The following is a 23,697-nucleotide window of genomic DNA, read 5'->3' on the forward strand; positions in this document are numbered from 1 at the left end:
CTGTGGTAGCCTTCAGTTGCCAGAAAAACGTGTTTGTCCAGTCTGGACAACTGTAAAAAAACGGCGGCATCCGTAGAGAGCACACGCTCCCGATGTAAATATAAAGTATTTAAATATAAAGGGCTCATTCTAGGGTAAAGAAAATGATTCGAACAATTTAGTTGATTACACACTAGGGAAAGCATAACAATTATTTTGTATTGCTGCCGAAAAATCCCTTTTCACCTAAATCTTACACACACAACCTTTAAAACTTACTGAATCAGAAATTGTGGATGGATGTTGAACATATAATCAACCCCTCTGTGTAAATTGAGGCCCCTTTATGGCCCCTGACTTATCAGAATCAGAATCCTTTAATAGTCCCACAGTGGGGAAATTTGATGGTTTTACAGCAGCAGCAGGCACAGCGCAACAAGAGCAAAGAAAGAGCAAAACAACATAGTAAGAAACAAAAACAACAATGAGCAAAAAGAAAAAAGTAAACAGTCAAATAAGCAAATAACTGGTAAGTAGTAGAACAACTGGACAATACAATTAAATAATTAAATAATATAATTAAATAAATCAAATTGCACGAATTGTGTCGTGTGTTCAATGGGGTCACAGCGGGTTGTACAGTCTGACAGCAGCAGGAAGGAAGGACCTTCTTCTAGAAAAAGCTTAGATCCGCCACTGCCTTTCAGGCGTATAAAGTGGAGAATAAATTGGACCGTTGCTCTTCTTGTGAAAGGATTATTAATTTTAAGAGAAAGGGTTTTGACAGGGGTTAACTCCCTGTCGGGACCATAGACTGTATAAGGTCGGGTCTCCGAGCCTATGTGATATGTGGAGTGGTGAGTTTAGAGACCTTCAGGTATTTCTTTAAGGCCTCAGGTGATCATGGAATTCTGTAGATTTGTTTTTTGGGTTGGGGGGGGGGGCTCTGGCTGGCGGATGTCCACGAAGTTACATTGTACTCACATGAAACAAGGTTGTGACTGAACATGAGGAAGAGTGGCACAGACTCGTGGGCGGAGCAGCTCACTTCACAGCAGTAGTTGTGTGAGCGCTGGCTTGTGTGTGCAGGAGGCAGCAGATGCACCGTCCACTCTAAGTCTGCTAAGAAGCCACTAGTCCAATTAACCAGGAGGAGCAGGAGGAGGAGGAGGAGGAGGAGGAGGAGGAGGAAGGGGAAATCCATGAAGCCTGGTAGAGTAACTCGACGATGGACATGACTCCGGTGTGTGATGAAGAGCAGCAGCAGCAGCCATCAGGAAGCGGCAGGAGAGTGAGCAGTGAGGCGCTGGTGTGAGTCTGAACCGTGCACACCGGATTCCTCCCTCTCTCTCCCTCTCTCTCTCTCGGGTGAACCCGGGTTAAGATCCTGGGCAGGAGCCGCTGCTGCCTCGGGCCTGGACCTACTCCTCTCCCCGCCGACCGCTGCGGAGTCTCGCCCCCCCCATCGGACCCGCGGAGGTGGATCTGCTCCTCCAACATGGACACGTTCACCGATGTGCTGCTCGTCACCGCGAACGTGGGCTCGCTCTTCGACAATGTAAGTAGTCCGCGATATTAAAACTACACCAGACCTGCGGCGTTGCCAGGGGATTAGACTTAGCGCGGATAGGCTCACCCGGGCCGGGCTTTACTCTTAGAAACTCTGGTGGTTCTAACTCCGGTTGTGGCTCACAGCGGAGCTTCACTGTCAGCTGTCAGTCCCATGTGCTCTGTGGTATTCATCCGCTGCCGTTCATTAACAAAGTTACTGTGCGAAGATGCGCAGTCCGAGTGGACCAATCAATCAATCAATCAATCAGTCAATCAACCAACCAATCAATCAATCAATCAATTCAATTAGGATAGCCCATATTAACAGATCATAATTTGTCTCATAGGGGTTAAAACGGTGCAAACATCCTCTGTTCTTAGCCCTAAACAAGAGTAAGGGGAAACTTCCAAAATTCTCTATTAACAGGGGTAAAAACATATACATCCTCAGAGAGAGAACACTGTGACCTTGAGAGGTCACATTTAACAACACTCATAAGGTATAGATAGGTGTGAATCATACACCGTAAAAACTTCTGTAGAATTTACAGTAAACATATGACAAAAATGTTGCCAATGAAATATTGTAAAATTGCTCTTGGTACGGAAACACTTTTTTGTATAATTTACAGTAAACACCAGACAAAGAATTTGCTGAAAAGTACAGTTAAATTACTTTTGGTACGTTAAAGTACACAAAATAATCTACAGCTCCCTGAATCTATAACAGGTGTTTTTTTAAATAAAATAGTCTTGCCTTACAGTAGACATCTGGCAAAAAAGTTGACAATAAAGTATTATAAAGTTGCTGTTGGTACCTGAACATACACTGAAATGAACCTTCTGTATAATTTACAGTAAACACCGGGCAAAAAAGTTGCAGATAACAGAATGTCATATTGCCGTAGTTACATATATACACATATACATATGTAAAGAATTTAAAGTAAAAACCTGACAAAACTGGCAACAGTAAATGACAGGATACCACTTAAAAAGGGGGTTTTGCTGTATGTAATTTACCGCAGTTCATTTCGTTTTAACAGAAAACCAATTGTAAACTAGTTCATACCATTATCTTGTCTTTTATTCAAATCAAGCCGTTTTGAGATATTAACTCCGGAGAACGTTTGAACAATTGGGTCTGGACTTTCTCTGGAGTTTGTCTTTCACTTATGCAATACACAACAGGAGATACAGGCGTGTTCACAACAACACAGAAATCTCAGGAGCGTTCAGGTGAGAGGTAGTTCAGCAGGGAGGATATAATATAAAGTGAAATTGTGGTAAAAATGCATTGAAATGTTTTGGTGCTGCCTACTAAAATTGATGAAAGAGACTGCCTGGTTAAATAAAGGTTTTAAAAGTCAAAGAATCCGACAGGTCTCAAACATCAATCGCTACCCACACGTCTTGGCTCAGTTTACTTCATGTGAGTTCTGCAGACGTTTTAAATTCTCACACTGTATCAATGATCCCTCACATCATCCAGTGTTTGTATAAACTGAACCTCAGTGTGGACCCTCTCCACATGTTACCCTGTATCATCACCTCTCACGTTCTGTCTCTTATCATCAGTTACATACTTCACTTATCATCACTTATCTTTATCATACTTTGCTGCGTTTACAGCCTCACTGGTGTCAATATATTATATTACATGCTTTCTAGTTTAAAGCCAAGTCTGAGTTAAACAGAAAAAGGGACTAAGGAGATCTGGCTGTATTCTAAACGCTTGGCTAAGTATCCAGGGGTTTGTATTTTGGCCTTGACTGGCTTGATGAAACTTGTAGACCGAGGAAGGAGGAGGGGCTCTTACGCTCATGGAAATTTGGCTCCGGACCATGTTTCCGGTTGCCCGATCTGGCTCCAATGAAAACATGTTGGATCCCATTGTGGGAAATATGTAAACAGATGAGTATCTTCCCCAGGGGAGTTGAGCCTTTTTCTACTCACTTAGGCCCCTCCATCTCTATAAACAAACGCTCCTAAACGTTCACTCAAACTTCGGGATAAGAGCCAGTCCTTAAGCACCTCGCAGGATAAATCCTATTGCTGCACAGTGCAGGAGCAGCCAAGCAGCTCAGCCAGCGAGACACTCAACTCATATGGCGCACCGCAGCCTCCTCCAGCTTGTCTAATGGCCATGTAAAGACTTAGGTTTCTTCTTATACAGTCTTTCCCTTCACTATAACAAATGATTAGACAAATATTCACCTTTTGTTATGGAAACATCTTATTGAAAAAGACATTTCAGCTAATTCTGTATATGGACAATAGTTCAACAGGCTGGATTAGTCATGGAAAACACACACAGATGGCAGGAATATGCTGTTTTATTGCTGGATTTTAGGTCCTTCAGGTTTTCCTCTTCTAATTTGTTCTGTCTTCTTATGCCTCTGACTTCTTATTTCGAAAGCAGAATTGCATTGTGGGTAAAACTGTCATGTGAACCTTATCTCTAAACACTATAGAGTTACATATGCATGCTGTTGTCCTGTGTTTGTGTTCATGGACAAATAATTAAAGAGGAGTCCCTCAGGTCACAGTGGCTATAAGCCAGAGTCAACCCACGCTGCACAACCATGCAAATACACTATGCAAAGCCCTTTCTCTGGCGGGATGCACGCACCTAACATAGCATAAGATTGAGGCAGGTGCGTGAGAAACAACGTGAAAATTGATAGTTGACAGGACAGTTGTTGATTGATTAACTGCCTATCACTGTAGAAAACCCAGTTTTAGAGTTGAGGAGGATTCTTCGGCATGAGAATCCGAAATGTAATAAGCGTATTCACCATCAGAACAAAACAGAAATATGTTTGACACTCAAGTCAAGTTTTTTTTTTTTCTGTCGATATGTAATAAAATAAATATTGCTCCATTGGATCCATTATCTATATTTCCCTTATCCTTTAGAGGGCTGCGGGGGCAGGGGGGGCTTGAACAAGTCCCAGCTGATATTGGGCAAAAGATGAAATACACCACGTAGAGTTCGGCAGTCTATCACTGCACTGACTTGCCAATGTCTCCACTTAAAAACACATTTTTAGGTGCAACACCCTGCTAATGAGAAGAAGGTGGTTTATGGTACACTAAGTTGGAATTGGGGGAACGCTGCCACTAGAGTTCTCACCCTCACCCCAAACGCCTTTTCTTTCTCTCTATGTTACTTTGGTGAGTGATCTCCTGTGGGAGGTTTGTAACTTTCTGATAGTCGCAGCTTAAACTGCCACAATCGGACCCAACAAGTTCAAGTGTAATGTTGGACTGGAGATCCGTAAAAAAGACTTTGAAGTTATTGAAAAATTTGGTTGGTGTATTTGTTACTGTAGCAGTTTACCATCACCCGTACATGGAGCCCAACAGAATAAATCTCCACGTGTGGCTGCAGAGGGCGGTGCTTAGTAAAAGTAACATAGTGTTGCTTTAACAAATATTCAACTTTTGCTTTGTGCATCTTTGATAACTACGGTGTGTGTGGGAGTTTCCCTGTTTCTCCTCACAGAGAGGGATATGCTAATTAACCTTCAGCCTGGTTGGACACGTTTCTGTGTGTAAAGTTTAACTGCCGGCTGCTTTTCTCATATATGTTTTATAGTATGCCCCACTGCGAAATGGCTATGCAATATTAAACACACCCTCAACACCCAATCTATGGTGTGGGGACCATGGCCAGATTAAAGCAGGTGCAGCTTCATGGAATATACAGCCAGTGGAACCAACAGGATATAATATTTCCAGACGATCCTTATTGTTTGTTTTAACCCTGCTCAGACTATTTCCTGTCTGAGATTAATAGCGACTTGCTATCAGTTTGACATGTTTTTTTTATTAGTTGTGAATAGGCTTCAACCCACAAGCTGTGATAAAGTTTTCATAGCATGAGACGAAAACAATGGAGTACGACTTCTATCCTCATTTTTCATTTTGTGAATAATCTGGATATGTTGAGACTTAAGCTGAAATGTTCATAATAAAGTCAAACTAAATCATAGGTCGATTTGTGTTGTATTTGGAGAAGTCGACCAGGCAGTTTTTTTGCAGTTTCTTCAAAGGCCTGATACTAATCTCAAGTGTCTGTTTATGTGCTAAAAGAGAGAATATTCAGTTTGTGCAGTTTTACAGGCAGTCATATTTGTGCTCATGACTTTTGAAGTGAGTTAGTTTTTTAAATTTTAATTTAAATATATATATCAAGGTTATTCTTGACATTTTTACTTTATTTTTGATATGCAAAATTTTATCAAAAATCTTCTCCCCTGATTTATTTCTCTTTATTTACACAACATTTAGACTTTTTTCTTGACATTTTGTCTTTGCCAATACGCTCGTTGAGGGGATATGGCCTATACTGCAGCCAGCCACCAGGGGGTGATCAAGATGATATAGTCTATGTAAAGTATATGGAGATTTAACATTGTATACAATGCCTGGTACTAGACACGGAATTATAATCTTGCTCCATATCTGATGTGGTATTAGGTACCTGTTTGCCATTTTTAATTATTTTCTCCACAGAAATTATATGTTAATGTTATGTTGACTGATCCCACTCTTGCCAGAACATAAATTAATATGGATTAGTATTTGATTTGGTCTCTTACAGGTTGAATGCATGCTTTTGATGGTTTGTTTTCTCTGTCATTTTACAGTTGGGTGAAATTCAAAGTGAATGGTTACTAGAGCTGTACAAGGTAAGTTTTGTCCTCCAAGGTTTTGGATCAATAATTTATAGATTCAAACATTTGCACTCTTGTCATATGTTGCTCTTAGGTTTTTGCTCTTAGTCTGGTCCAGTTCAGGCAACAACACATTTGTCACACATCGTTTTTTCTAGCTCACTTACGTAGGCTGCTGCTGCATCATCATCATCACACACACCTGCTGCCTGTGCCTCTGGAAAACAGATACTGTGCTGATAAGTGAGAACAAAGCCACACTGGGCCCAACACCGAAACTCAATAAGATAAAAAGTCCACATGACCTCTAATAGATGGTTAACTTCCTCCTGTAACACACAGCGATGACCCTCTTCACTCCTCGTTACTCTGTAATGTCAGATGTGTACACTGAGGGCCGCCTGCTTTGTTACAGACTGTCCACATCTACAAGCCTCAGTTCATCGCCCTGCACTTCCAGGAGGTGGGAGGGAAGGACTACATGGCGAACATGGGCCATGCAGAACACTTCTTCAGGTACGATTCATGTGCAAAATTCATGACCCTCGCCCCATCTCACAATGTTAAAGAAAAGGAAAATATCTTCCTGAATCCCCTCCCAGATCTTGATCCACACCAAAATTTGATGTGTTTTCTCTGTCCCATACCACATCCTTCCATCAAGTTGGTATCATGGTAATCCGACCTGTTTTTGGCAAAATTCTGCTAACTAACAGACAGACCTTGACCTGTTATAATTTGTTGGATTATTCTCTACTGACCAACGTTGTTACCTCAACCATACATAACCGAGGTCATGTTTTCATTGCTGTTTTCTGTTTGTTAGCAGTATTACGCAAAAACCACTTAACTGAATTTCATTGTAGTTTGGTGGATTGTGGGCCAAGGAAGAACCCTTTTTGACTTTTTCATTTCCACTTTGTTTGATGCAAGACTGTAAGGGCCGTTTTGTCCCTTTTTATGTAAATTCTCAAAGAATAATTTGGAGAGCTTAATGAAAAAAACAGGGTTTTTAGAAGACTGTGTGTGAAATTTGGCGCCACTTGGTCGAATGTAATATAAATTGTAACAATTCATTAGAATGTCTAAAAACAACTAGACCTACGTTATTTATTTTGTTGACTTGTTCTACTTACATTATCTGAAATATTGTCAACAATGTTCAAAACGTTTACTCAAGGTAATGGGACGTTTTATCTTTTGTTAATATTTCGAGTGAGACACCCCTAGTGGCCAAGGTTACATATTGTTTAAGATGAGTGCCGTGCTTAAGCAGTGGTGTACACACTCTACAAGTTCAGTTTATACAATTTCAGAAAATAGTTAAAAAAATAAAAAATACTAACATTAAACCCCAAAAGACACATTTTAAAAATATAGAACAAGTGAAGATTTGGCTTTTTTTATTTTAAAAATGCTGTTAAATTATTTAATAATCCCTAATAACTGTTTTAGATTAATTGTCTAATCTCTTCTCTTCCTCCTCAGGAACAAGCTTTTTAGTTTGTGTTGTCGCCTCCTGACTGATCTGTCTTGTGTTGTTTCCAGGAGCATTGAATCCCATCAGGAAATGAAAGACTACAACAGGGTGTGCATCTATGTGGACACCAAGTTCCAAGCAGAGGACGGCTTTACAGTAAGTCCTCAGACAAGTCAGAGTAGTTCACACCTGTTTCCACTAGATGGAGTCCTCCTCCATGTTAGTGCTCAGTGGCCTTTGGAGCTACTGCTTGGATCTGCTATGAAAAGGAGCTGGCTGTAGAGTGGAGCATCATAAATAGTGCTGGTCTGTGTGAAGCACACATTTTAACTTGTAAAACTGTCCATATCAGAGAATGTTAACGTATGTTATATGTGTGTATTTAACACATTTAAAGGTTTGTATTTGCTGTGGAAAATAGAGGCCAAAATCAGCTTTCTAATAATGGAGGTGACATCATCCGGCTGCTGCGTAGAGGCTGAAATGTGATGAAGACATTTAATCCAATTCAATAAAAGATCTGGAGTGAGACACTGTGCTCATTAAATGTTGTTAATCTGACCACAAAGTCATTTTGAGTATCAAAGTCAATAATTGATCAACATTTCTTATTTTGATAAAACAAAATGGACATTATGGGAGATTTGATCAAAGACAGACTCTCCTGTATGTCTCATTGAAAGTTAGTTTTTGTGATGAAGACATTTTGTTTTGTTCTCGAAAAACAAAACAAAATGTTTTTAGTACATTCTGTTGTAGGTGTGCCGATTCCTGCTCTAACAAGAATCTGTTTTCCTCTGTGAGTTTGTGTTTCTGAGTTTGGTACATTACTCTCAGGTATGCAAACGCATCTTTTGTAAGGCTCATAGATCTCAGATATACAACGGCAAACAAAGTTGTAGAAGTAACACAATGTGGGCACAGACCTGGCACCGGCAGGAGATATTTTAAAGACAGGTTTGTTAAGTCGTGCCATTACCTTACATCTCTTTATCATTGTATATCGCTGCACCCAGAGACTGTCTGCATAGCTGAAACCAACTGGTCATAACAACTGCTAGGACGTCGCCCGGGTCATGATGCCGACCTCGATGCCCTACATCTGTCCTGACAGAGATTATAATAGTGACTCACACAGCATGAGGGTGTTTTCAGCATCTATTGTATGATTGAATTGTGTTGTGTTATTGCTCCCAATGCGTTTTTCAGTGATTCCGTTCATATGTGGTTTTAACATCCATCTTAAAGGGATTCGATCACAAGTGGTCAGTGATAATTTTATGTGAGGCCGCACCCCCATGCGTCCTGAGATCCACTTTCTGGACACATTCTTTTTGCTGTGTAAACACAAATGTGTCCCGGGCCACGAATGAGAACCAACTACTCAGCGGACGTCCTCTGATTCGTTCCTGTTTTTATGGTTTTTTTGCGCTTCTTAGTGACCATTCATTGATTTGTTTGTGGCCACCGCCACATTGTCAACACTGATTACCACATCATGATCGATACTTTTTCTTGTATTGGTAAAATATGTCTGCGCACAGTCATTCATTCAGCCCCTCCTGACTCTAATCCCTCTCTTTCATTCTCTGTTTCTCTCTTTCTCACTCACACACACACACATTGTCACTGGACACATCTGTAAACTCTTAAACTGGGTAAAAACATAATTTGGTCCTCGTGAACAGAAATGACGCAGGTGATTATTTGCATACAGAGCTGTGAGAGAGTGAGATCCAATCACACACAGTCACAGGAGACACATTCAGGATGCATTTGTATTCCAGAAGTGAACAGACAGACGTAACGCTGACCCCTTATGATCGGACCTCTCAGGACAGATGTTAATACCGGGTGTGGACAGGGCCAGTGTTAGTTTGTGCCCTGGTTTGTGGGTGTAACCCCTCCCCAGGGGAGAAAAGTGGCTGCGTACTTCTTAAACTATTAACCCTCACTCCTCCCAGGTGATACCCTCACACTGCATGTGTGACAGTAGGGGTCAATGGCAGCATCTGTAGACTGTTGGTGTGGGAGGTAAAAAAGGGGGAAGTCAATGGCCAGGTGTGTGTGTGTGTGTAGGGGGGGGGCAGGCCAGGCCAAACTCAATACATTTAACTCCAGATTAAAACTATTGATCCCAGCCTATTTGTGCACGATAAATAAAGTGTGCGAGGGGGTTGGAAGACAGCTGGGACTAAGTTTCCCCTGCGCTCCGAGTGTTCGCACCCTCCACTCTTTGCCCTGAGAGGGTTGCGCCCCCCCCCTCCCTCACCGCCGCTCCTAATGCCTCATTCTCATTTCGTCGGTGCCACCCGCATTGATTTTCAATTTGTTTCCCCCTGGCTGCAGATCATCAGTTATGTGGCCAAGAGAGAGTTTGGGGGGTTCTCCTCTCAGGGCTGCGGGAGTGGAGGGGGCTGACTTGCATGCATTCCCAGTACAAATGGTGTTTTGATAAAAAATCACTTGTAAGTCAATATTTTTTTATTAAACTGTGCACAAACCTGATTGATGAAGATAGGTGTTTGGCAGAGTATGTGGAGGAGAATGTGTATCTGTGTTTGAGTGTGTGCTTTGCTGCACGGTTTGAGCGCTCTGTGTTGTCACTGATCCAACATAAACAAGGACACGCTTAGGTTTTTTTAAAATAACTAATTATCTTGATATCCTCCTTGATTTTCCCAGAAGAATAATAAATATACTCTTTTTTTTTCAAGCAAAAATTTTATTTTTAACTTTTTCTAGACCTGGTCCTCAGAAATATTTGTGTTTTGATTTAGTTTAGTTAAAAACAAAAGAAAACTTTGGGGCTTGTACCTGAAGACGAGATGTCTGGCCTTGCTCTAACCTCGCTCCCTCAGTTTGGACGAGTTGGTCACTAATTGCCGCTCACTGGAGCCGACAATGGAGACTCTTCCATTTTATTAAATGAGGAGGACTTTGGCACCGAAGATGAATGATCTCTTCAGGGAGAGATCTCTCATGCTCTGGCTGGATGGGGAAGGGGTGGGGGGGTGTACCGTGGCTCGTCACGCCCTGAGCCCTCCGAGCCCTGGCTTATTTTTCTTTGTCCCCCCCCCCCACTCCACCAGTCACATCGGCAGCACTGGCAGACAGCAGGCCTACTGCTTAATACCTTTTAAATTGTTTTAATTTTCTGTCTCTATTGATCTCGCGGGGCATGATTAATCAGATCAGTGGAGCAGGCAGTTAGTACATTAAAAATTGTCAGCACCACGTCAGGGATGATTGGGCGCTGAAGTGTGTGTCTGAGGGATAGCATGTGGATGTGTTGTGCAGCCACGCAGCGGCTTTGTGCGGCGAAATTCTTTTTAAAGTTTCATGTGTCTTTGGGAGAGTAACGATAAACTGTGTCGTACTGTATCGTTCAATACAAGGCTCACAATTCAACTCACATGATGGGGGAATAAAACGATTAAATCCATCATTGCAGCAGCTGAGGTGATTACTCCTGTTTATGACATCTTACTTTTGGTTTCATTGTTAATCACTGCAGAGAAAACCTCTACAAGCTATTGGTGAATTTCAAAATGCTGAAAATATATAATGTTTTGATGAAGTGTAAAGTTGCAATTTGAAAAAGGACACGTTCAGGTCATTAGACAATTAATTCTGTTGTTACCAACAACATTTGAAATTGCAACGTTTTTCTTTAAAAACTGCTAAATATTCCAATGAAAATATTGTGGTTCACATGTTTAGGCCCTACTTAGATTTACCACATTTAAAATACTAGTTCAGTCAGATGCTGGTTGCATCTCTCTCTGAAACCGTCAAAGTGAAACTGCAGTAATTGAGACCGACTGCAGGACTCAGTCCACGGAGCCCTGAATCCACGGCAGCTGCACAAAGAGCTGTTCACCTGTTTATTCAAAGTTCTGTGAAGCTTGACTCACGCAGAACCAGGAACCTGAGGATCAATTGCTGTTACTGGTGTTATGCTCTATGACCTCACTTATTTAAAGTTATTAGTATTGAGGGTATCACACATCGAAATTGCACCAAATTCACCACTGCACTATTGAGCCTTAACAACACACGTGCAGAGTGTGAAGCCCACAGGATGAGTGGTTCTCGAGATATCTGAGCCACAGACAGAGATTTTTGTAGAATTAGTAGATGTGATAAAAATAAAAATGATTCTGATGTTACTGAAAATATTTAAAATTGGTAAGTTGACTTATTCTGGGCTTCACATCAAACTTTAGCTTTTGGTCATTTTCCTGCTTATCCTTGCAGCAGCTGTCTCAAAGTAAAAGTGTTGACAAAAATAACAAGAGTTATGTTCCACTTGAGTGGGATTTGTCTCACACTTTTTAGACGCTTCAGTTCCTAAGTGATTTAACAGAAACCGATCTTGCATACGATAACTTGTGTTGCTCCCAGCTGCATTTATCGGATATTGTACAATTTGAACACTCTTTATTTCTGTCTCTCCGCAGGCCCTGGGCAGCATGTACTTCATCCACAAGACGCTGAAAGACATCTATCAATATGACTTTAATGGTAAAAACTTAGAATGCTTAATTGTGACATTCACATTGATTGTGATTATTTCATTATTCCTTAACTGATGAGAGAATTGTCCCTTTTTTCTTTGTAAAAACAAAGGAAGTAGAATTAGCTCCATGTAAACCACTCCCCTTTTACCAAGTGCTGTTTCGGTAATGTTACATTAATGCTCATAATTTCAATGTTGTGCATGATTGACAAGATTCAGGTCATTTTTCGAAACCAGGAAGAGCAAAACAGCTTTCGGTGTGTAACGACACTTTGATGGCCGCCCCACCTGAGCATGTATTTGCAAAGAACCTGAATTCAAAGTGGAGCTGTTATTTTCCTGCTGCATAGTCCAGTCACGTTAGGTGTGAAAAAGCTCCTCCGAAAAGCTTATGGAAGAACCATAAACATCCCGGAGCTGCCACTGGCCGCGTGGCCCCAAACCGATTGTTGCTCGCCGAACGCAGTCTAATGGCTCGCTTATAGATTCTCTCATCACGTATGCCGCTCTGATGAGGTTAACACCAGTTTATTGATTGCTGTTTGCATGTTTTCTCACTCTTTTACATGTCACGCTTCTCTCCCCCCATCTCTCTCCCTCTCCGTGCAGTTAAGGATTTTAAAGCGGTGTCAGGGCAGAGCAAGTACGTGGGCTCCCTGGACGGGGTCACCACAGTGGAGAAAGAAAAATTCCCAAAGAATTTCTGGCCTGATGTGAGTTCGCACGCATGAGTGTGCATCTGTGTACGGCTGCATCCGTGTGCAGGTGTAGGGAGGGGTACGTGTGGGCTGCAGGGAGACGTTGTTGGGACAAATGAGTCTACTGGGGCTGTGGGGGCCGTCTGCCTGCTCTGACAGGGAGATGAGACAAATTATGGGGAAGAATCAATAATGATCAGTTTGGCCCTTCAAACATTTGGAGCGCTGCTGTTTACTCACTCACTCTAATCTGTCTCTGTTGCAGTTCAAGTGGTCCAGGAAGGGCTTCATGAGGACCCGCTGGATCATCCGCAACCAGTATGTACCGTGCACAGACCTCACGTTTTATAACACAGTCAAGGTCGCACTCAAACCGCTTTCAGTTTTGGTTCTTTGCGGACTTCTGCATTTACTGGAAAGCTCGTCTGATGACTCATAATGAAACTGGCTCTACTGTGACCTAAAGCTTCTCAACAAACCTGAAAGCCACTGATAACATCTGTGTTGGATCGTTGATCAACAACTCAAAGACATTTCATAAATGTAGGACAAGTGTTTTTTGCTTTTAATGTCGAGCTCCAACACTAATCTCACACCAAAGTAACCTTAAGTTTTGAAAAACAAATCTTACTTAAAGACATTAAGATGTTTATTTTAAATTTAAAGAAAAGCTATAATCAAAACATTTATATTTAAATGGGTCACATGCCTACTTTTGTGAGAAACCTAAAAAACTTTATGGTGACAAACCAATAAAGATTTATCACCCACATTTACTGTTTTGTTCTCATTTATGATCAGAGTTGTTTTCAGATGCAGCTGTTTAGTGGAGCCCTAAAACTCTCCTTATACAACAGCAAGCAGCCAACACAAGCTGATATTTCCTTCAGCACTCGGTGGAGACCAAAACAGAGCTAAAACAGAGGGAATCTTGGATGTATAGCCAGGTGTATTCTGGATGTGTATGCAAGCGAAACCCAGGAGGCAAATAAAAGCAACTAACGCAAGTTTAATTTTCTGTGAATAAAATAATGTGTAATTCACAAAATGTTAATTAATAAACATCTGATCTGACATTCCCGCTTTCAAAGCATACAATAAAAATCAGCGAGGTACAAATCCTATCTTGGCCTCATTTGTTGTTTGAGCTCTATCCACGTTTAGGAATAATACTCCAGTGCTGCTGCAGCAGCTCAAACTCAGACCTCCTGTTTTCTCATCACCCAAGTTATTAATATAATCTGTGTTGACCCCTCCCCAGAGTTTTACAATAACTGGAATTATTCCTATAGTTTAGGAACTAAACTTTCAAGTTACCAGCTATTTAACCTATACAGTTTATGTAGCAAATATAGTATGTTGCTCTGGTGCTGATTGATATTTTTATTTACTATTAAGAAGCAGAGAGCGTATCTTTCTGTCACTGAATGAAAATGAATGAAACACACAGTGATGCTGCTGAGTAGTGTAGTCACTGTTTGCTCAGCCCTGGTGTTACATGGGGGTAAAAACAAAAGGAGACCACAATCCATGTGCCACTGCATCACGTCCTGAGTCAACACTGCCCTATTGTCCGGCGCACATTAATTGTCTCCCAGCGACAGCCGAAGAAAAGGAGTGAATGCTCGACACAAAAGACAAATGTGCTTGTTTGTGGACTCGGATTTTGAACACGAGTGCACTTGCTGATAAGCAACCGTTGCAGTGACACCTGTGTTGGCGCACACATATTAACACACCCACATGCATACTCTCCTCTGGTGTTTCTTCCTCCACCTGCTTCATATCACCTTATTGTGTTTGTGTTTGCTTCACAGAGGTTTGGACCTGGTCAACGTCCACCTGTTCCATGATGCCTCCAACCTCACTGCCTGTGAATCCAGTCCTTCCATTTACTCAGCCAACCGCAAAAACGCTCTGAGATACGTCATCAACAGGTTGGCCCTGCAGCTGTGTATAAACATGGCTGTAAAACGCTCATATATGTACAAACATATATATTTTTTATTTCTGTGTCGTGTGAAAGCAGCTGGCCCATCCCTTCTTGGGATTATAACACAGCTAATTTACCAACACATTTATCTTCTTCCGGTATTACATGAACAAACATGAGGAACAAAAGACGTTATCATATACAGAACTATTACATCTATACACGATAACAAGCTTTTTCTCTCTCCCAGGCTTTCTCAAGGGAACTGACTAATTTATATGTTTCATATGTAAACAGCCATCTCAGTATTTGCACCTCATCCATATGTACCACCCTTGTTACTTTACTTTACAGAGCATTACACAGTTCACAATAGAAGGCACAGTAGAAAACAAAATGAAACTAATTTTCTGCGTTGATACAGCGCATTGGACAGATCAGTTTTTCCTCTTTTAAAGACATGGATTAAATTACCTCTTTGAATGGATTGTGTCTAATGCCTAATTTATACCAACATTTGCAGTTTTTGTTAAACGTGGGTAAACCTGTAAATACTCCTTTCTCTTTGCAAGTAGAGGTGTTTGCTTCTGTTTATTTATATATATGCACACACACACACACACACACACACACACACAAACACACTCAAAATAAGGTTTAATCCGTGTGTTTTGTTTCCAGGATATCAGACAGCCGTTACTCTCCTCTGCCTTTCTTCCTGTTTGGAGATTTTAACTTCCGTCTGGACACTCTCAGTCTAGTCCAGGTACATTATATATATTTATGATATTTATGATATAACAACTGTTGTTTTCAGCTGAAGCTTGTGTGTGTAGAATGTGTGTGTGTGGAAAATGTGTGTTTTATGGTATTTTAACACACACACCTTCCTTGTGTTTGTTGTCTGTGAGCAGCATCTGTCCACTAAGGCAGAGGCTCAGACAGTGAAGAAGGACAGCAGCAACGAAGTGGAGAGAATCACCTGGGAGGAGAAAGACAATGACCACCAGGTGAGTGAAGCAGTTAAACAAACAGCTGACATTTTTTATTTTGAAGTGCTGCCTCCGAATCCCTTGGCTTTGCCTCTCGTGCAGGTGTTGCTCCAAATTAAGGAGAAGCAGTTTGCCTACCTGCACCAGGCCTATTTCATGGAGGACAACGTCCCGTCGGTGAGAGCACCATCTCAACTCTCACCCACACAAACCCCATCAGCTCTGCCGCAGTCTCACAGAAACTCTAGTGATGTAACATACTTACAATTCAACCCGCTGCTTAGCAACTATCTGGCACGTCTTCGCAGATATAGATTAGATCCTATCGGTAGGAAATGATGCAGTGTGAGTGACACATGATAAATGCAAAAGTCCGGAGGTAAACAAGACTGATAACTGAGACGGTGATTTGGCTTTTCACCTGGTTTTAAGTTGCACTCACTCACCTCATGATGTTTTTTTTTCTACGTGTTGAGATTTCCTTAGCGATTATCATTGATGTCTTTTGTTCCTCAGCTTCTGAAATATGACAAGGAAGTCGCAGACTTTCAGGATGTTATTAGAGAAGAGGAAATCAAGTTTCCACCGAGGTAAAACTGGAAACATTCTGCATATAAAAACTTCCAACTCTGTTTTAATTCCTCTCATGACTCTCATCCTCTCATCCTCAGCTACCCCTACAGTGAAGAGTACACTAAACCCACCCAGTACATGAACACTCGCTGTCCTGCCTGGTGCGACCGTATCCTCATGTCACACACTGCCCAGGAATTCATCCGCAGGGTCAGTCAGTGCCTACTGTGGTTGTATTTACAGCTGAAATCCCAAACTCTTAGAATGTCATCAATTATCATCTCCACAAAGTGTAAAATATATTTAAAGAATCACCCTTTTTTGTAATGTTTAAGAAAATTAACAGAAAACTGTATCTGGACGTTCTCTCTTCACCCTCTCTTCAAGTTTTAGAGAAATAAATAAATAATTAATGAAATTTTTTCGACATTATGGCTCAAAAACATGCTAAGTGACAAAAACAAACAAATTTCTTCTTTACAAAACATCTTTGCAACAGCAAGCATTCAAGGGGAAAGGCATCACTTTGAAAAGTGTGGAAAACATGTTAGTCTCTGTCTAGTGGCTCCAGTTTGAACAGTATTGTTGTTATCATCGTACGGTTGTGTTATCTATCGGGGGCTCATGTGCAGATCTCAACAACTGTGTTTTCTTTTAATTTGCTTTATTAATACAAATGACAGAGAAATGAATTGTGTCTTTTCAGAGAGACGATGGTGAGAGGGGCATTGTTTACAACACACTGGGTCCTAACGTCTGTATGGGAGACCATAAGGTAACAGAGGAGAAGGTGTGAGCTGGAGGTGAACAAAGCAGCCACACAGAGTAACTCTGTTGTGTAACTCTCTGTTTTGTGTTTCTCCTTTAGCCTGTTTTCCTCTTCTTCTCATTGAAGACAAACGACCATTGACTTGGATCCTTGTCAAGGGTAAGAGTGTGTGTGTGTCTATGGGATGGTTCCAGAAGGAGGACTCAGAGTGTGAGAGCGATCATAGTAATCTTGCTCCTGTCCCCGGAGAGCCATAACCCCGGCTGGCCCAGTGGACTCAGGATATGAACTAAGATGAAGTGCCTGCGGGACACAAGCTCTCCTTTGTGCCCAGTGTAGTTGGAGCCCGAGCGATCAGCACCTTTCACTGATATATGTCTATTGAATCCTCTCCACTGTCACTGTGGCACCGTCCTAAGTGCATCGCTGGGCCGCTTTTCATTAATTACCAGACGGACGGTCGGCCGAGAGAGACATACATTGTGCCGGACAGCCTATTGGCATTTTTATGGCCATGATTTTGTTTTGCTGCCGCTCAAATTTATTTGTTTTAAGGACGGACGGCTTTTTCATGAGAATCCTTCTTCACTAGGCTGCAAAATGATGAGTTACATGCAACGAAGAGGCTTCAGGGAAGAGTCTTTAAGACAAAGTTCAGTCCAGTTAAGCAGCAACTTGGTATGTCTCGGGCTGATAAGGATGGCTGCCATTTAGCGTTTATCTTGTTTACTACCTTTAAATAATAGGTTAGGCTTGTTTTATATTCCTTGAGTGCAAGAGCTGGTGTCTCCACCCACAGTGACCTGCACCGACACTCTGACCTACACATTTAAACTGAGTTTAACTGTATATCTTCTCTCATATCTGGGTGTGTGTGTGTGTGTGTGTGCGTGTGTGCGTGTGTGTGTGTGTGTGTGCAGGTCCCATCCTCGGAGCTCCTCCACACTGTCAATACCGGAGGACTTTTCAGCATGATGGTTACCCACTAATACCCACCTGTCAGCTGGCCACAGGGCTCGATTCAGTCCCCCTGTGCCCTCGGACACTCCACCCTCACATCACCGGTGTCTCCGAGCTGCTCTCACTCTCACATCCTGTCCACCAGAGCTTTAGCGACTCGGAACACTGATCTATCCACAGCTGCTGTGAATTTCTGAAGCAGTTTTTCAGATTTTTCTCTTTCTCAGAAATCCACCAACATCAAAACCAAGTGACACTAAGGATGAAAAATTCCTGCAGGTTTTCTTTTTTTAATGGGAACCAAACATTGATGTGAAGACTTGAATGTGTGACTCTGGACCGGGCCCTTTACATGTAGGTGTACATGTAATATATTTAAATATTCCTAAAGGTGTGAGTAGAGTGATTTTAGTTGTATTTTTTAAAATATGCCTTTTTTAACAGGCAGTGTCAGACAACCCACAGCCAAAACCACGAATTTAGTCATGTTCTTTGGCCCTTAATACTGTAAAAAGTGTAATTTAGTAAATCCTCTCTGGCTGGTCAGTTGTAAGTTAGAGGTCAAATTCAGCCAATCATAATCCAGTGTTTAAAGATTCAGGGTAATTTACTATTATCGTGAATTGTAAAAAATGTAATCATGAAAACTAAAAAGCAGGTAACCAACAATTGGAAATAATCAGCTCGACTGCTCACATGATGTATGCTTTTATTTTGTATTTGTCGCCATTGTGAGTTCAGGTATTTAATGTCAAGTTATTTACTGCAACAACAGCGGGAGAAACAACAGAGGAATGCTTCTAGCTCCGTCAACTGATGATGTCTTCACTCAGATGTCCCAGTTAGATAAAACGCAGAGAGGATTTCTCGATGACATGTTTGTCTAACACACTGGACTTAACTCCTGATAACATTTTTGATCACACGATAAAAAACATTTTAGAAAAATTTCTCAGAAATGTGTCAGAGGTTTATATTGGTCTCATTATTCAGTCAGAGCAACAACGAACCAACTCAAGCAGTTAAGTTCATTTTAACCCAGAACCAGAATCTTTTTACCCTGTTGATTATACAATGATGTCCATTCTGTGCACCAACTGTACTTTCCTACTAAGTGCTTTATTCCACAGCTACAATCTCAGCAGTCCTCACATTGTTTTTACTGTTCTCACTAAGTGTTAGTTATTTTTTTCCATTTGTCACAGAAAACGATTTCTCTCTCTGTTCTGGTTGGCATCGACCATATTTCATTGCCAAAAGAATTTAACTGTACAGGCCTCATGTGTGAAGATTAGGTGTGGATGTGCGAGTCAAAAATCCTGTTTATATACAGTATATATATATATATATATATTTAGCACCAGAGCTGTAGCATAATGTGTTTGTGATGTGTGGCTTAATGTTTTCTTTATCTGGCTTTGAGAGAATATAAAACATGTTTGTGGTTTGTTGCTCATTCTGTTTTTGATTTTTGTTGAGTGTTTTGTGAAACTTATTTTGTCATAAAGATCTTAGTGGTAAACCAACACTCCGTATAGATTCTTAGACATCAGCTTCTTTTTTTTTATGCATAAATTCACAGATATTCATATTAGGTTTTATCTGTCACGTTTGAAACGTTGCCATAATAACATCAAGGTCAGACTCTGTGAATCAAGTCAGTTCGTGTAGATTGAATTTAAGTAATAAATGTAGCAGTTCATTTATGGACCAGTCATGGGAGTGGAGGTGGTTTTAAGGCCAGTATTACCTTTAAATTAACCCTGGTCCAACACTACATTACTTTTGTAAATAAAATATTACCCTCACAAATATGTTGTGTTGTTTATTGGCTTTTAGCAGCAACGTCTTTTACTCTAAATCCAGTTGTAACACTGCCGGGGATGTTGATTGACAGCTTTAGGTTAAGGGAACAAACAGTCATTATATAACAAATAAATTCAGGCTTTTCACAATAGTGTGATTTCAATCTTTGTTCTCGTTGGCACCTTCTCTCATTTCCTTGAATCAAAAAAACTTCTCCACCCTAGTTTCTGATGATCCTATCTGAACTGATGTCAACTGCAGTGTCCGAGATATGAGAAGAATCCCGTCATACTTATATCATCGCATTTTGCTGTGTTTTGATTCGGAGCATGCAATAGCACACTAATGAGAACTCGGGAGTCCGACCTGCATTAAACAACATGTTTATTACTGTACGTCTGCCCTGTGTTTTTCTAAATCCAGTTGTGGAAGGAGTTTTGCTTATTTTGTGGCAGAGGAGAAATCACATCTAAAACGGACGAGGCAATCAAGTCGCCCTCCAAAGCTGCAGAGGGCTGGTGTTTTTTACGACGTGCTTTCTAGACTGAAAATGTTCAAGGGCCGACAAATCAAAAGACTGATTCCAACCTGAAAAAAAATCATAGTTTCCTTATAAAAGATTTATAATGTCTGATTTCCTTTAAATATTTGCAGCATCAAAACTCCAATATGGACGTAAACAAAACATTTACTGGCAGGATGGTAGTGTAGGTCATGATCATGTGTACAGTGCATTTACTGGTAGTTTCCGGCCTGTTCTATTGTCTTTAATGTGACTGGCTGGGCGGCATTCCTCTCCTCTCTTCCTCTGGCACAATCATGTCAGGCCAGATGGAGGCTAAACTCACTGAGCTTTAATGGTAAATGAGCTGCTCTGCCGCTATTGATTTTGTGTTGCGTGATGTCGAGCGGGCTGCTGGGGTCATTGTCTTCAATTAAGCCGAGCCACACTGGTAAAGCACACAAGAGTTGACCTTTGAACCTTGTACTTCTCTCCAGCTTTTGTGCTTCTGTCGCTCGCGGTTTCACTTTAACTGTCACTTGGCAGCAAATGCACCCACGGAGGCTCCAGCCTCCCCAGCCAACTAATGGTTCAGTTTGAGTTTGGTTAAAAGTAAGAATGAAATCACCAGATATTACAAATAACGCACAATAGTTTATTGCATTGGCCATTGACATTTTTCACAATGTACAAATTAAATCAAAAAGGTGTATCTTTATTTTAACCATCTTTGATTTAAAATGTATTTATATAACATTTAAGAATTTTTCCATTGTGTCTATATTAATAATGTAAATTAAAATGTGTTCCTGACATCGTAACAGAACTCACATGTACGTTAAACTCATTACAATAATGTTAAACTCATGACAAAAATCTTTTATTATTTCAAAGTAACTTTCCGGATTATATTTCCCTTAAATTTCAACCTCAAAATGTTCCAGCATACTGGGTATATCAATGAGTAAAGAAAGTTTCATAAAGTTATTTGTCCATATGACATGACACTTTGCTGTTTTATTTTGAAATTCAAATAAGCACAAACAAGTCTAGCTGTTCAAATGTAGAACACATGACTACCGTTGTTCTCTTCTTTATTCATTAGAATCAGAAACAGCTCCATCATGCACTTCTTTCCCCCCATGTTACTTTCTCATGTTTTTACAAAATGAAGAGACCTAATGCCCCCACATGTCAGTGTAACCGTGTAAAGGTCACCGCAGTGCACTTTATGGATCAAAAAAAAAAGGCTACATATGTCATTGGTCAGACACCTTAAAACTATAGGAATGAGGAAGTGGATCTATGTATGTATTTGTTTATTATTTGTGGGATTGTTTATTATTTGTGTGATTATGTAAATATGGGGTTTTTGTAAAGGAAATGTGTTAAATATGGGGAAGTGACGTCCCGCCGGGAGGTGTGTGTTTTTTTTGGAGCTGCGGGCGGGCGGTGCGGCCAGTGGTTCGAGGAACTGGATATATAATTTACAACCGAAAGGATTTTTTCTCTGGAACGGGATTATTACCTGGGAGATTTTTGTAATGGCTTATATCGTGGACTGAACATTTTCTGGGCACTGGAAGGGGGTGAGAAAGCGTGGACTTTGATTTGTTTGCGGCACTCACCTCGCCACACCTGCAGACATTTTTGTTTTGGACGTTTGTTTGGGGATTATGTTTGGACCTGGGGTGGGAAAATATTGTTGTTTGAGTGTGTGTAAATAGCTTGTTTATGTTCACGGGTCCGCCAATGTTTGCGGGCATGAGCGAGGGGGGTTATTGGTGTTTTGTGTAAATACAGTATATAATAAGCAACCTGTTTGAGTGTTTTCCGTTTATATATATATTTAGTTAATTTTTGGTAAGACCGATAACTAGGTTATCGGTCCAATTAGGGATTTTTCGTTTATGTTAACTTGTTCAGGCAGCGTGCAACAAACACAGTGGGTCGGCTCCGCCCGTGTCCTTTAAATTTAATGCGTAGTAACTTTGCCCTGGGGTTGAAACAGGGCGATTTGTTACAGAGTGGTGGCCAGTATGGGGCCCAGTGGATGATAAAATTAAAATCGATATCGCTGTGTACGGAGCATGTGCGTTTGTCCCGAGGAGTTTTTTTCTCCCGTCGGGCTTTTGTTTGTTTCAAGTTAAAATAACACGGGCCGAAAATTGTGTTTGATACAGCTTCTTCAGTATCACGGCACTTTACGTGTTATCTATATTTCATTAAGAATTAAGTTGCATAACTGTGTTGTTTTTTCCAATAACTGTATTAGATATTCAGTGACTGTTAAGTTTAATTAATTGATTTGTGGCATAACTGTGTTGTTTTTTCCAATAACTGTATTAGATATTCAGTGACTGTTAAGTTTAATTAATTGATTTGTGGCATAACTGTGTTGTTTTTTCCAATAACTGTATTAGATATTCAGTGACTGTTAAGTTTAATTAATTGATTTGTGGCATAACTGTGTTGTTTTTTCCAATAACTGTATTAGATATTCAGGGACAGTTAAGTTTAATTGATTTGTGAAGATTAGGATCAGAGCAGGGTAGCTGTGCAAACCGGGCCTACCTATATATATATATATATATATATATATATATACATACATGTATATTGCAACTACAGTACAGTGAATACATCCTTTTATTAACGAATACTGCAACATTACGCACACATTTCCCTGAGGGCTTAGCTTCACTTGTCAGTAAAATGGCGGCTTCAAGGCAGCAGGGGTCACCCAGGTGTGATGATGCACCTGAAGAGAGCTCACTGCCCCTCATCGATTTGGCTCGAAATATCCCTTCTCCTCCTGAAGATGACAATTATCGGCATGTTACCTGTAGACACAACCGCAGTGGCCTCAGTGAGGTAACCAGCATGCTGGAATCGATGTATCTTGACCCCCAGGATGAGGATCAACATCAGTCAGAGGACAGTGATGATAATGGAGCCATTGGAGTGGAGGAACATCTGCAGGACTTACAGTTAAAAATTGAGTCTTTGGAGAACCGGTTTAAGGAAGCAGCCGATAGTACGCTCAATCGGGAGGAGGGGCTCCGAGCAGCAATTGATGCAATGGCTAAGGAGGCGAAGGAGTATATTGACACAAGGCTGCAGAGATTTGATCAAGCTCTGGTATCCTGCCTGCAGCGGAGGGATAAACGGTGGGATGAAGAACTTAAGAAGACCATCAACAAAAGCCGGTCTTCATGGAAGCCTGTTAGTTTCTCCACTCCGGCTGTGG

At 41.0% G+C, this 23,697-nt stretch overlaps 1 protein-coding gene across 1 annotated transcript; it reads left to right on the forward strand.

Annotated features, from left to right (window-relative positions):
* The first annotated feature begins 1,164 nt into the window (after positions 1 to 1,164).
* On the forward strand, positions 1,165 to 19,951 carry inpp5l (inositol polyphosphate-5-phosphatase L). The gene is made up of 16 exons (XM_061071480.1): positions 1,165 to 1,537; positions 6,186 to 6,227; positions 6,628 to 6,728; positions 7,761 to 7,848; positions 12,156 to 12,219; positions 12,824 to 12,927; positions 13,178 to 13,230; positions 14,730 to 14,849; positions 15,527 to 15,611; positions 15,760 to 15,855; positions 15,940 to 16,014; positions 16,354 to 16,427; positions 16,509 to 16,620; positions 17,117 to 17,185; positions 17,279 to 17,338; positions 18,100 to 19,951. The coding sequence occupies exons 1-15, from the start codon at positions 1,478 to 1,480 to the stop codon at positions 17,318 to 17,320; spliced, it is 1,185 nt and encodes a 394-aa protein (XP_060927463.1). The 5' UTR covers positions 1,165 to 1,477; the 3' UTR covers positions 17,321 to 17,338; positions 18,100 to 19,951.
* Positions 19,952 to 23,697: the final 3,746 nt, after the last annotated feature.

Source organism: Limanda limanda, chromosome 5, assembly GCF_963576545.1.
Source record: "Limanda limanda chromosome 5, fLimLim1.1, whole genome shotgun sequence".
NCBI classification, from domain to species: Eukaryota; Metazoa; Chordata; class Actinopteri; order Pleuronectiformes; family Pleuronectidae; genus Limanda; species Limanda limanda.